General features: G+C 43.8%; 1 protein-coding gene across 1 annotated transcript in view; it reads right to left on the bottom strand.

Annotated features, from left to right (window-relative positions):
* The window catches only part of AGBL1 (AGBL carboxypeptidase 1), a 791,487-nt gene that overhangs the window by 454,741 nt on the left and 323,705 nt on the right, over positions 1-13,041 (bottom strand). The window contains exon 18 of the mRNA XM_056571891.1: positions 8,798-8,978. Within this exon, the coding sequence (XP_056427866.1) occupies positions 8,798-8,978 (181 nt within the window). The remainder of the gene's footprint in view (positions 1-8,797; positions 8,979-13,041) is intronic.

The raw sequence follows: 13,041 nt of genomic DNA, 5'->3' as shown, positions 1-13,041 counted from the left end.
AAGAAAATTCCCTTTGTAATTTATATTGTGCTTCCTGCTGTATATTACGCGGAACTGTGCAGAAATAAAGTAACAGCGTTTTGTATTCCTACCATGTTCACGGCAATAACTCTGCTTACAATGGAAATAAATAAAACTAATGCAATTATATTTTATATGGATAGATAATTACTAACATCATTTATGCTATAGGAACTTTTCTTTGGTAAGTTTATTCCAAGCTAAGAAATCTTTAAAACACAAAAGAAAGTATTAAATTATTAAATCTCCCCCACCCCAAAAAATGAAGAAAAGCCTTTCTGTTCTTCCCTTTTTTTTATCCAATAATACATGTTGAATTTCATTTTTCTTATTTACTTTCTTAAGTATAACTGTCACTTAAAACACTTTGACATATCCTAGCGAGTGCTCAGACCTCCACAGAGAACGAGACGGGAGAAGACCACTAGGCTGCATGCTTCTCTCCCTGCTCTGTGTCACATGATGAAGACAGGCTACATAGACTTACATTGAGAGTGTGTCTCGATCACATGACATATAGTCACAACATGTTCTCCTGACCGGTTCTCCCAGGTCATTCTCCTGATTGGTGAAGGTCTGAACACTTAAACCCTCACCAATCAAAACATTTGACTTGTCGCTTGGACATGTCAAAAGTTTTTCCAAGTGACAGTGCCCATTTAATACCATGGATAAGATTTATGAACTAGTTTAAAAATGCCATGGCAACAGCATGTTTTTTTGGGGGGAGGGAAAACTGCTACTGACCCGAAATATGCCAATCAAAGGAAAAAGAATACCAGAAAGAAAAAAGCACTACAGGTATACCGTTTTAGATTTCCTTATCGACTCTAGGCAACATCATGGAATTATTTCTGACATTTTATTCTGAAAAAAAATTGTAAAACCAAACAAATTTCAGTGTTTCTATCGACATCATATTAAATATTTATGTACTGCATCCAGGGATCAGGACCCTGCTGATTCTTTTATCTCAACAAGGATTCCAGCATCTGAGGTGAGTATCTTCACAAACTTTATCTTCCTTAACCCCTTAACGACCACGGACTTAAATGTACATCCTGGTTTGGCATGACTTCCCGCACCAGGACGTACATTTACGTCCTGTGTATGAATGCGAGCATCGGAACGGTGCTCGCATCATACACGACTAGTGAGCGGCATGGGCCATATTCGAATTCACGATATTTCGCGAATATATGGACAAATATTCGTCATATATTCGCGAAGTTCGCATATTCGTTATATTTGCTTTATTTTCCGCATTTGCAAAAATGTATGTGCATATTCGCGAATATTAAGCCCTCCCTTCTTCAATGGTATAGTGAACTATGACTAGTGCATTAACTCTGTGATTTTTTTACCCATTGAAACCAACAGGCCGACTATTGTCTATGGGGATCTCATGGCATGTACAACAGTAAGATAAGCAGGACTGTCTTGGTAGCACAGTGGAATGGGAGACCACCACTGGTTTGAGCAATGCTGTCAGTTGTCCTTGATAAAGCCCTGTGAGGGGCAAAACATCTCGGGGTGACAGCTTTTTATTTTAAATTTGCACCTCATCGTGACCTAAAGAGTGAAATGCACATAAATAACTAATTCCTACCTAAGCACCACTGTCCAACCCACACCCGCGGTGCACAGCGTGGTGGGGGGTTGGTTTACTCTATCTTGAACAGTGGTTGATGTCAATCATCACAGGCTCCAATGGTACGCTGGCCATAAAATAAATTTACTTTGGTCGACCTACAAGCTATCACCACTATACGTCCACTCCAAATATTTAATTGGAGTTTATAATAGTGACGTGCCTTTAGTGGACTGATATAGTGGCACATACCCTAAATTGGGACTAACAGTGGCGCTTAGACTAATTAGTGTATAGTAGGGACCAATAGTAAAATAGTGTCACCTCATGAGGTGTAGTTTTAAATGTTTGTTCTCACTTTTTATTTATACACATTAAAAGTTAAGTATTATTTATCAACACATATCCAAGAGGACTTTTTTAACCCCTATGGGTTAATTCGTTGTTAGCTGAAAGTGATCCAGTGACCGAGTGGTGCGGTGGGTGGCAATACCTGTACCAGGTGTAGGTGAAAAAGGAGAACTTGGCATCAGATGTGTGGCATCAGGCGGGTGGCAGGATCAGAATAGTAGCTGAGGCAGGTAGGCAGAAGAAAATGTTCCCTTTTGTAAAAGTATTAGTGTGCAAAAGTAAGTAGTAAGGATATGCATTACGTAAAACTTAACTTTTAATAATATGCTTAGGATAAAATATATGGACCCAAAATTATATTTTAAATCAAACAAAAGGAAAGGTGTGCAAAAAACACTGTGTGCCACCTACACCACCAAGTATTGATGTGATGCAAAGACCTCTAAAAGGTGGAAGGGAACAATGTATGGTCCATTGTAACTGGTGGGGTAAAAACTTCCCCTGTAAGGCCCTACTCTCGCATTATTAATTCCCTTCTTGGCAAGTGTTGCTCACCCTAAAAAGGGTAGCCCCACACAGGAACCTCTCCCTATTTCCACCTACAAACACAGCCATTTCCCAGGGTTTTCAGGTGGAGGTAGGAATTCCCTTCTTGGAAAGTGTTACCCTAAAAAGGGCGGCCCCACAAAGGAAACTATCTCTATTTTCACCTAAAAACTGTGGGAAATTGCAGTGTTTGTAGGGGGAAATAGAGAGAGGTTCCTGTGTGGGGCCACCCTTTTAAGGGCAAGTAACACTTGCCATGAAAGGGAATTAATAATGTGAGAGTAGGGCTATACAGGGGAAGTTTTTACCCCCACCAGTTACAATGGACCATATGTTGTTCCCTGCCACCTTTTAGAGGTCTTTGCATCACATCAATACTTGGTGGTGTAGGTGGCACATGGTGTTTTTTGCACACCTTTCCTTTTGTTTGATTTAAAAAAAATTTTTTGGTTACATATATTTCATCCTACGAAATTATTACGTTTTACGAAATACATATCCTCAATACTTACTTGTAGTCTGATGCAGAGGAATGTCTGTAACTGGGGAGCAGTGCCTTAAATATGTTTAGCACTATCCATATTTGTGAAGTTTTGGTGTGGCACCATGGTCAATCTACTCTGATGCATCAGGCATTGGTTTGTGGAAACCTGGCTGATCCATGCCTGCTTCATCTTTACAAAGGTCAGTCTCTTTTTTCGTGGACAGACGAGTTCTCCTTGAGGTGAATATGGCCCCGGCCGCACTAAACACCCGCTGTGATGGCACACTACTGGGCAGGCAGGACAGCTTTTCCAGGGCAAACGCTGCTTGTTCTGCTGCTGATGGAGCTGGTACTGCTCCTGCCACACCACCCCTCTCCAGCAGCCATGGCAGTGGAAGGTGAGCACAGAGGGCCCCCTGAGTCAGACCTGCGAGAGGATGGACGATGGCACAGATAGGCATCGGCCAACTGACTATGTAGGATGTCTATGTAGTAGGTCAGTTTGTCCTCCTCAGTGGGTGAAAAGAAGGCCCCCATTTTGCATTGGTAGCAAGGGCCCAATAAGGAGGAGAGCCAGAAGTCAGTCTGCTGCCAAATGGTGACAATTCAGCAGTCAGTACGCATGCAAGTGAGCATGCATCGTGTCATTTGTGCAAGTGACTCGGAGGGACTTCCTGCCTCCATCTCCGCTGCATACTGCCACAGTGTGTCTGTGTCCTCTGTCTCATCTTCCTCATAATCCTCTAGCTGCTCCTGCTCCTTCTCTCCTGTCAGATGAATTGAAAAACCACCCAACTCGCGAAACCTAAACTGTGCTCCATTGTGCCCCTCCCCCCCTCCTCCTCCTCCAGTTCAGCCCCCACAGGGCTCATGTGGCCGTGAAATGTAGGTGCCATGTCTCCATTGCCCTGACCAGCCATTGTTTCCTACACGTGTTGTAGTAGATGAAGCAGTGGAATGACGTTGTTCATCCCATAATCCTGGCGACTGACTAATAATGTGGCTTCCTCAAAGGGCCTGAGCAAACGGCAGGTGTCACATATGAGCTGCCACTGGATGACATTGAAGTTAAACAGGGAAGTTCCCCTTATCCGCCTGGATCATCAAGAAATCGGTGTTGGTTTTTCTCTGTTTGTATAGTCGGTCCAACATATGGAGGGTGGAATCCCAATTTGTGGAAACGTTGCAAATCAGACTATGTTGGGGGGTGCGTTCTGATGCTGCAGCTCAAGGAGGGTGTGCTTCGCGGTGTACGAGTGGCTGAAGTGCATGCAAAGTTTCCTTCCCATTCTTAGGATGACTTGTAGGTGGAGATAACACTTCAGGAACCGCTTGACAACCAAACTGAACACATGTGCTATGCAGGGCGCATGTCTCAGGCTTCCTTGTCGCAGGGCCGACAAGATATTATTCCCGTTGTCGGTCACCATGGTTCCCATTTGCCATTTTTTTTTGAATAACTTTTAGCAGTTCCTCTCCTGTGTGACTCCGTTCGCCAAGGCAAACAAGAACAGCGTGACAACGTTGTGCCCTGCACAGATGGTATGCTGGGGGGGCACTGAGACTTGTCTGTGGAGTGGAGGCTGAGGACATGGTAGAGGATGAGGAGGCAGAGTCGCACACTATCACAGGACCAACGGCCTGAGAGCGTGGAGGTGGACGCGGCGTTACCTGTCCAAGTTGCTGTTGTGGCTGTTCAGGAACCACATTCACCCAGTGGGCCGTAAAGGACATGTAGTTACAGCTCCACACGTCGGCGCTGCCGAGCACTTTGGTACACACAGACAGGCTCAAGGACTGGCCCACCTTCTGTTCCACAAAATTGTGCAGGGCTGGTACTGCCTTCTTCGCAAGGAAATGACGACTTGGGACTCTCCACCTCGCCTTTGGCACAAGCCATTTGTTCTCTAAAAAGGTGCACCACTTGAAAAGAGAAGGACTGCAACTTGGACAGGAGCACATTCAGCTTCTGCACCGTTGGATGAGTGGGAACATACTGTTGTCTCTTGGACATGGCTTCACTGATGGATTGCTGGCGGAATGATTGACTCGAAGTTGGAGGAGCAGGAGCATCTGGAGTGACAGAAGATGGGTATGACACACAGCTCCTTTCGGCTGAGGTGGTGGAGGTTTGGCTGGCTCAAACAGGGAGTTGCGTGCTACTGGGTGATGCAGCAGGCTGGACCACCACATCGGAGCCAAGGTTCTCTCAGGCCACTTTATGGTGACGCTGCATATGTTGGCGCAGGGCCGTGGTGCCAGCATTGGGACCCTGGCCACGCTTCACCTTCTGCCGACAAATGTTGCATGTGGCCAGGGTAACATCCTCCGAATGCTTGATGAAAAACTGCTACACTGCCGAGTAGCTGATTTTCCCACCAACAGTCTGCACTAATTGACTACTACTGCCTCAGGGGCAACCTGCAACCCTCTTCTCTTGATGATCATGATGAAGCCACTTCTGCACCCTGCACCTATGTGCGATCGGCTACATCATCATCGAGTTGTGTCTGCACGTCACTGATGTCCTCCTCAGGTTCCTCAACAGTGTCTGCTTCAGGAGTCTGAACACTCGCAACACTACCTCCCTCGCCACTCTCCTCATAACTACTTGCCCGCCTAGCGGAGGAAGCGGCGGATGTGTCTTCCACTTCTTGGCTGTGCTGTAGCTGCTGACTGTCCTCTAGTAGATCATCCTCACTAAATAGTGGAGCTGAACACACAGAATAAGATACTTCTGTGGTGGAGGGAACAGCATATTACATGGGCAATGGGAAGACAGGGACTGCTTCCGGGCAATGCCAACTGAGGGTTGTGTCTGAGGAACACACCGACTGTTGACTGGAGGGGTCAGATGTCACTTGCAATGAAGTGGATGACCGTGTAAACCAATCAATAATGGCAGATGGGTTGCTAGTCGAGACACGACCGCTAGCTGATACCGGGAGCTCAGGCCACTCACTCCTAGTCGGCTGCGACCTCTGCCTGATGAATTTAGGCCTCTGCCACTCCTCTGTGCATGTCCTGGCATTTCTCTCCCTCACATACTTAGTGTGTATATGAGAGGTGTACAATACGCTCCACTACGTTTAAAACAGTATTTGTCTACAACACCATCAGGTGTGTACTTTTGGCTGGACTTTTACAGTATCTAGGCCCTTAAGACTTTAACAGGGACAAAATGGTACACCCCTTAGATGTACGTATGTGGTATGCATTTATGAGGGGGAGGACATTGTGCTTCAGTACGCTTAAAACAGTTTTTGTGTACAACACCAGCAGATGTGTACTTTTGGCTGGCGTGTCACAGTATCTAAGCCCTTAAGACTTTATCAGGAACAAAATAGTACACCACTTAGATGTACGTATGTTGTATTCACTTTTGAGGGGAGGACAATGCACTCCAGTATGCTTAAAATAGTATTTGTGTATAACACCAGCAGGTGTGTACTTTTGGCTGGCCTTTTACAGTATCTAGGCCCTTAAGACTTTAACAGGAACAAAATGGTACACCACTTAGATTTACGCACAGGTTATACATAATAGAGGACAACATGCTTTTAGTGCACTGCTCACCCTAACTGGCTGGCTACTAATAGCTTTTCAGTTGTTGTACACACCAGTACACTACATCCAAAATTGCACACTCTCTCTCTCTCTCTCAATCTCACTCCCTTCCCTATTAGTGGTACATGGCTGGATTTGGGCTTGAGGTGAATCTCTGCTGTAAAAAAGCTTTTCTGTGCAACACACTGCTCTCTGTCACTCTCTCTCTGCAATAGAACGCTGATGTGATTGGGAGGTGAATTGCTGCTGTAAAAATGCTTTTATGTGCAACACACAGCGCTGTCTGTCCCTCTCTCTGCAATAAAAGGCTACAGTGACTGGCCGCAAAATGGCTGCCGATTATATAGGGCTGTGACATTTCAGGGGTGGCTGGCTGCTGATAGGCTGCATGATGCATGTGATTAAGGGTCATCCAGTCTACCCGCCCTCCCGTCTTCCCAGGATTCCTTGCCCCATGTCTTCACATGTGGATCCGCCATTTTAGATGCCCTGGAGCCTGGACCGCACTAAATGGAGTTTAAAGAAGTGATTTGCGTGATCGAATCACCGTAATATTCGCATTAGTTGTGAGTCGAATTTTTCCTGAAATTTGTAACGAATTCAGCACAAATCAACGTGCATTCTACATGCTATTCATTATGAATAAACCATGTGGTATTGAAGTTAATCATCTTTTTTGTCTTGTGCTGATCTTATTGCTTCTAGCAATTTTCCAGACCCTGCTGAGTATTGCAGGAGCTTGGAGCCTTTAGTTCTTGTTTCCTACATATGCGAAACCAAACATAGACTCTATTAGCATTATCTATCTATTTTGAGACAGAGACAGACATGGTGGGTGGTCAGGGATCACTACATTTCTGCCCTTATGGCTATGAGGCTTAAGGAATTTTGAATCTCATCCAAAGAAAGCTGAGTGAGATGTGAAAAATCTGTGGTTGTTGTCTATCCTCAACAAGGCAAAGCTTGCAGGTGACTTTGGTACATCCTGATTACGAAGTGACAGTTAGGTTGGTAGTGGGGCCCATCATTCCTTTCCTGGCCAATCCAGGTTATTGGTCCAGCCTCAGAAATCAACTCATTAGTGGTGTAATGTAGGTCTGAACAGTGTGCAAGGAAGTGGCTCCCAGTGTGAGAAGACCCAGGGAGTGCTAGGCCTGTAGGAGCTGAAGTAAGCAGAAAAATCAAGTCTCGTGAGACACATACTGTGTAGCATGGAGCACTAGGCTACAGAGTGACAACTAGGGAAGCTGCTTAAAAGAGGTTATCCAGGATTAGCACGATAAAGTTGCTTTCTCCCAGGAACAGCATGACTCTTTTCCTCAGTTTGTCTGTGGTATTTCTGCCTGAGAACATGTGTGGAACTGTGTTTGGAAAAAAAGCAGCAACGCATTTCTAATCTTGGATAACCCCTATAATGTATCAATACGAGCTCAGATCAGAAGGCATTGTTTTGTTATTTCTTGTGAGCATTGTTTGTTGTGGATGAAGAACAAAGCTGGCTTTTCTCTATCAGGTAGCAGTCAAATAGAAAACAAAATGTATACTTTCCCTTATTGCTCCTCCATGACCTCTGATTCAGTGTTGATCCCCTTGTGCACTATCCTTTTTGTGTTGTGTGGGCACGAGGACCTTCCCATTCAGCAAGTCAGTGGGACACCACTGCAGCAAATGACTGGCTGAGTGGAAGGTCCTTGTGCAAATTAGACACAAGGAAGTGCTGCACAATGGAGGACTGAGACAGAGACAGCAAAAGAAGGGGGAAGCAAGGAGGGTAAGTACGTTTTTTTTTTTTTCTTTTTTTTTTATATACATTTTAATATGCCCTGGTCACAGTTAGACAGATAAAAAAAATATGGACTAGCCTTTTAAGGTTGGGTTTTACCTTTTAATTTTATTTTTTTATTTATGTATTTTTGTTTCTGTTTTGGAGGGGGGTCAAATGTTGGAGGAAAGAGGTATGGTACTTGCATTTATTTATAATTTTTAGGACATATTAAAAAGTCTGAGTGAAAATTGAGTGAATGTTGTTTTTATAAGACTTTGCTCATTTTCTGCTCTTTGTTGTGTTTATATAAGGTACATTACCAGTATGGCAGCATCAACACTTTCTTACTAAGTAGATCTTTTAATGATTCTTTATGAAATCAATTCAGCAAAGTACCTCAAAGAAAAAAAAGGCAGACACATAGCATATACAGTACATAATGTATTAAGGAATACAGACACTTTCTCCTTACTTTCCATTGATGACACCATCTGGGTTAAGCATTGGAACAATCTTGAAGATAAACATTTCTCTAAGGATCTGTGCAATAGGGTCATTGCTTGTGAGAAATTCTAATGTCCCCTTCATCACCCAGCTGGCATTGCTCTCCCCTGGGTGTACACGAGCAGTTAGCACCATATACTGACGACTGCCTGCAAGAAGCACAAAACACATTTTAGACATACAACAACAATCTGCAGTAAGGGTGAATTCACATGTATAAAATGTATTGCATTTTATTTTCTGATCAATTGTTCTAGAAAACCACAAGGCTAAAGAATACAATAAATGCTCCATAGTGATATCTGTGGTACCTTATGTTTGCAGGACAATCTTTAGTAATGTAATAACATTGTCATAATCAAATAGTCATTCCAGAACATTGTATACCGTATTTTTCGCCCTATAGGACGCACCGGCGTATAAGACGCACCCAATTTTTAGGGGCAAAATCAAAAAAATAAAGATTTTGAACCCAATAGTGGTCTTTAACCTGCGGACCTCCAGATGTTGCAAAACGACAACTCCCAGCATGCCCGGACAGCCGTTGGCTGTCCGGGCATGCTGGGAGTTGTAGTTTTGCAACATCGGGAGGTCCGCAGATTGAAGACCACTGCATAGGAGGTAATACTCACGTGTCCCCGCCGCTCCGGACCCGTCACCGCTGCCCTGGATGTCGCTCCATCGCTGTCGCCGTGTCCCCATCGCTCTGGAACGTCTCTGCTGCCGGCCGGGTATCCTCGCTCTCCGTCGCCGCCATCATGTCATTACGCACGCCGACGCACGTACGCGACGACGTGATGACGAGGAAGGAGAGCGCCGGCATACAGGGGATCCCTGAACGGAGAAGACACCGAGGAGACAGGTAAGGTCCCCCCTGGTGTCCTGTAAGCACTAACCCGGCTATTCAGTCGGGCTGTTCGGGACCGCCACAGTGAAATCGTGAATGTCCCGAACAGCCCGACTGAACAGCCGGGTTAGTGTCACTTTCCCTTCAGACGCGGCGGTCAGCTTTGATCGCCGCATCTGAAGGGTTAATACAGGGCATCACCGCGATCGGTGATGTCCTGTATTAGCCGCGGGTCCCGGCCGTTGATGGCCGCAGGGACCGCCGCGATAGGGGGTGTATTCGCCGTATAAGACGCACCGACTTTTTCCCCCCAGTTTTGGGGAAGAAAAAGTGCGTCTTATACGGCGAAAAATACGGTAAATAAAGGTTGTATAAATAAACATTGTATAAAGGTATTACCAGATGTTACATTTAAAGAGGTTATCTCAAGATTTAAAGTCCTCACCTATCATGATTACAGGAACAGAAGCCCCTTGTCCCCTGGGTAAATTGAGCAGACATGTTCAGACTCTGCCCCATTCACACTCTATAAGACTTTTGAAAATATCCAAGTACAGTACATTATAGGTGCACATGTGGGAGAATGGCTTCCTGACTTCATGGGTTTAGTGAAGTTTGATAGCGTACTTGTGCTGAAAAGACAGGCCTGGCCTGCCAGAGTAGTCTAGAACACTAGATGCAATGGCTGACTCTAAAATTCCATGGAGTGCAACTGATCAGGCTTCAGGTGCAGCTGTAGAACGTCGGACTGGTAGAGTCATGGGAGTCACCAGAGCATATGCTCAAATGGAAAGAGTGGTCTGCAACTATTCAGTGTTTATAATTAGTAAAAATTCACACTATGGAATATCTGCTCTAAAGACTACAGATTCCGCAGCACTTACAATTATGGGGTACAAACATACCTTGTACCTTAACCCCTCAAGGACGCAGGACATAAATGTACGTCCTGGTGCGGTGGTACTTAACGCACCAGGACGTACATTTACGTCCTGTGCATAACCGCGGGCATGCGCGGCTGATCCCGGCTGCTGATCGCAGCCAGGGACCCGCCGGCAATGGCCGCCGCCCACGATCTCGCGGGCGTCCGCCATTAACCCCTCAGGTGCCGGGATCAATACAGATCCCGGCATCTGCGGCAGTGCGCGATTTGAATGAATGATCGGATCGCCCGCAGCGCTGCTGCGGGGATCCGATCATTCATAACGCCGCACGGAGGTCCCCTCTCCTTCCTCCGTCCGGCTCCCGGCATCTCCTGCTCTGGTCTGTGATCGAGCAGACCAGAGCAGAAGATCGCCGATAACACTGATCTGTTCTATGCCCTATACATAGAACAGATCAGTATTAGCAATCATGGTATTGCTATGAATAGTCCCCTATGGGGACTATTCAAGTGTAAAAAAAAAAGTTAAAAAATGTAAAAGTAAAAGTTAAAAAAAAGTGAAAAATCCCCTCCCCCAATAAAAAAGTAAAACGTCCGTTTTTTCCTATTTTACCCCCAAAAAGCGTAATTTTTTTATAGACATATTTGGTATCGCCGCGTGCGTAAATGTCCGAACTATTAAAATAAAATGTTAATGATCCCGTACGGTGAACGGCGTGGACGAAAAAGAAAAAAAGTCCAAAATTCCTACTTTTTAATACATTTTATTTTAAAAAATTATAAAAAATTAATTAAAAGTTTTTTATATGCAAATGTAGTATCAAAAAAAAGTACAGATCATGGCGCAAAAATGAGCCCCCATACCGCCGCTTATTCGGAAAAATAAAAAAGTTAGAGGTCATCAAAATAAAGGGATTATAAACGTACTAATTTGGTTAAAAAGTTTGTGATTTTTTTTAAGCGCAACAATAATATAAAAGTATGTAATAATGGGTATCATTTTAATGGTATTGACCCTCAGAATAAATAACACATGTCATTATTACCATAAATTGTACGGCGTGAAAACTAAACCTTCCAAAATTAGCAAAATTGCGTTTTTCGTTTTAATTTCCCCACAAAAATAGTGTTTTTTTGTTGCGCCATACATTTTATGATATAATGAGTGATGTCATTACAAAGGAAAACTGGTCGCGCAAAAAACAAGCCCCCATACTAGTCTGTGGATGAAAATATAAAAGAGTTATGATTTTTAGAAGGCGAGGAGGAAAAAATGAAAACGTAAAAATTAAATTGTCTGAGTCCTTAAGGCCAAAATGGGCTGAGTCCTTAAGGGGTTAAAGCCTTTACCTACTCTGCGGAAGAACAAGACTGCTGTTTAATGTGTTAGTTCTAGTTCTACAGAGTTCTTCAGCAAGGTACCTGTGTCTAAGACTTTCCTTTGATTTGCTGAAGGGGAAATTCTCTTGCGGGGCGAGCCCCACCTAGCCATTTGGCCCTGTCTATCCTGGGGGGGGGGGCTGACTATTAGATCTACTCTATTATAAGCCTCAGCACAATGATCCATACACTGATCCATACACTACAAATAGTTAACATGACCCTGGACTTGATGCCTGTTATCCATATTGCTGCAGTAAATATAGAGTGATAAGCTTAGTGTTAAACCTCAATAAAGCCTCACAGTTAAACAGCTTGCAATAAAAGTACAGTTATGGGGAGTGTAAGGTTCCGCACTAAAGAAAACAGCTCCACAATGTATTCACCATAACATCAAGTGTGACCTGGCAAACATCTGACCTCTTGTGCTATATATTGGCTTTGCCGTGTATTACTGCTTAGCGCTTACCGCTTGCAATTTAATACAAAGAGAGTGAATAAGGCAGGTGTATGTGTGCCCTGGCTATGAATATCTCATAGGGAATGTAAATTGTATATTGCTCAAGAGGGCCAGGAGCTTAGCTGAATGTATAACAAGCTAATAGCGGAATGTATAATAAGCTAATTGTGCTAATTATAGAAAAATTCTGCCACATTGGAAGTATACAGATCATCAATTAACATGCAATTAGCTACTTAACTGTTTTACCATCCAAATAGCATACGGAAACTGCTAAAATGTCTGAGCCTCGTTTCGAGCATGGCATATTGAAGAGGAGCCTTGTTTACATATCATTTTCACGTTTATGAGTTTAAAGAGTAAATGTCAAAATAAATGTCAGGAATTGTGTAGAAACTGACAAAGAAATAACATTTATCCCCCTTTATAACTGCTTGTGATAAAGGCACACACGTTTAGATCATTACTCTAAATTCACTACATTGTAACCAGCGAGTAATCGTTATATGACGTGTCATATCTCTGACATTTCTATTAAAGCTTTGCACCATAAAAAAAAAAAAAAAAAAAAAAAAAGACAATTGTAATGGAAAGGAGGATGCCCATTAGGTGTGGGCTGTTCTTATCTTTTATAAGCGGGTT

The sequence above is a fragment of the Hyla sarda genome, chromosome 4 (genome assembly GCF_029499605.1).
Source record: "Hyla sarda isolate aHylSar1 chromosome 4, aHylSar1.hap1, whole genome shotgun sequence".
NCBI classification, from domain to species: Eukaryota; Metazoa; Chordata; class Amphibia; order Anura; family Hylidae; genus Hyla; species Hyla sarda.
This window is presented reverse-complemented; position numbering and strand designations above follow the sequence as displayed.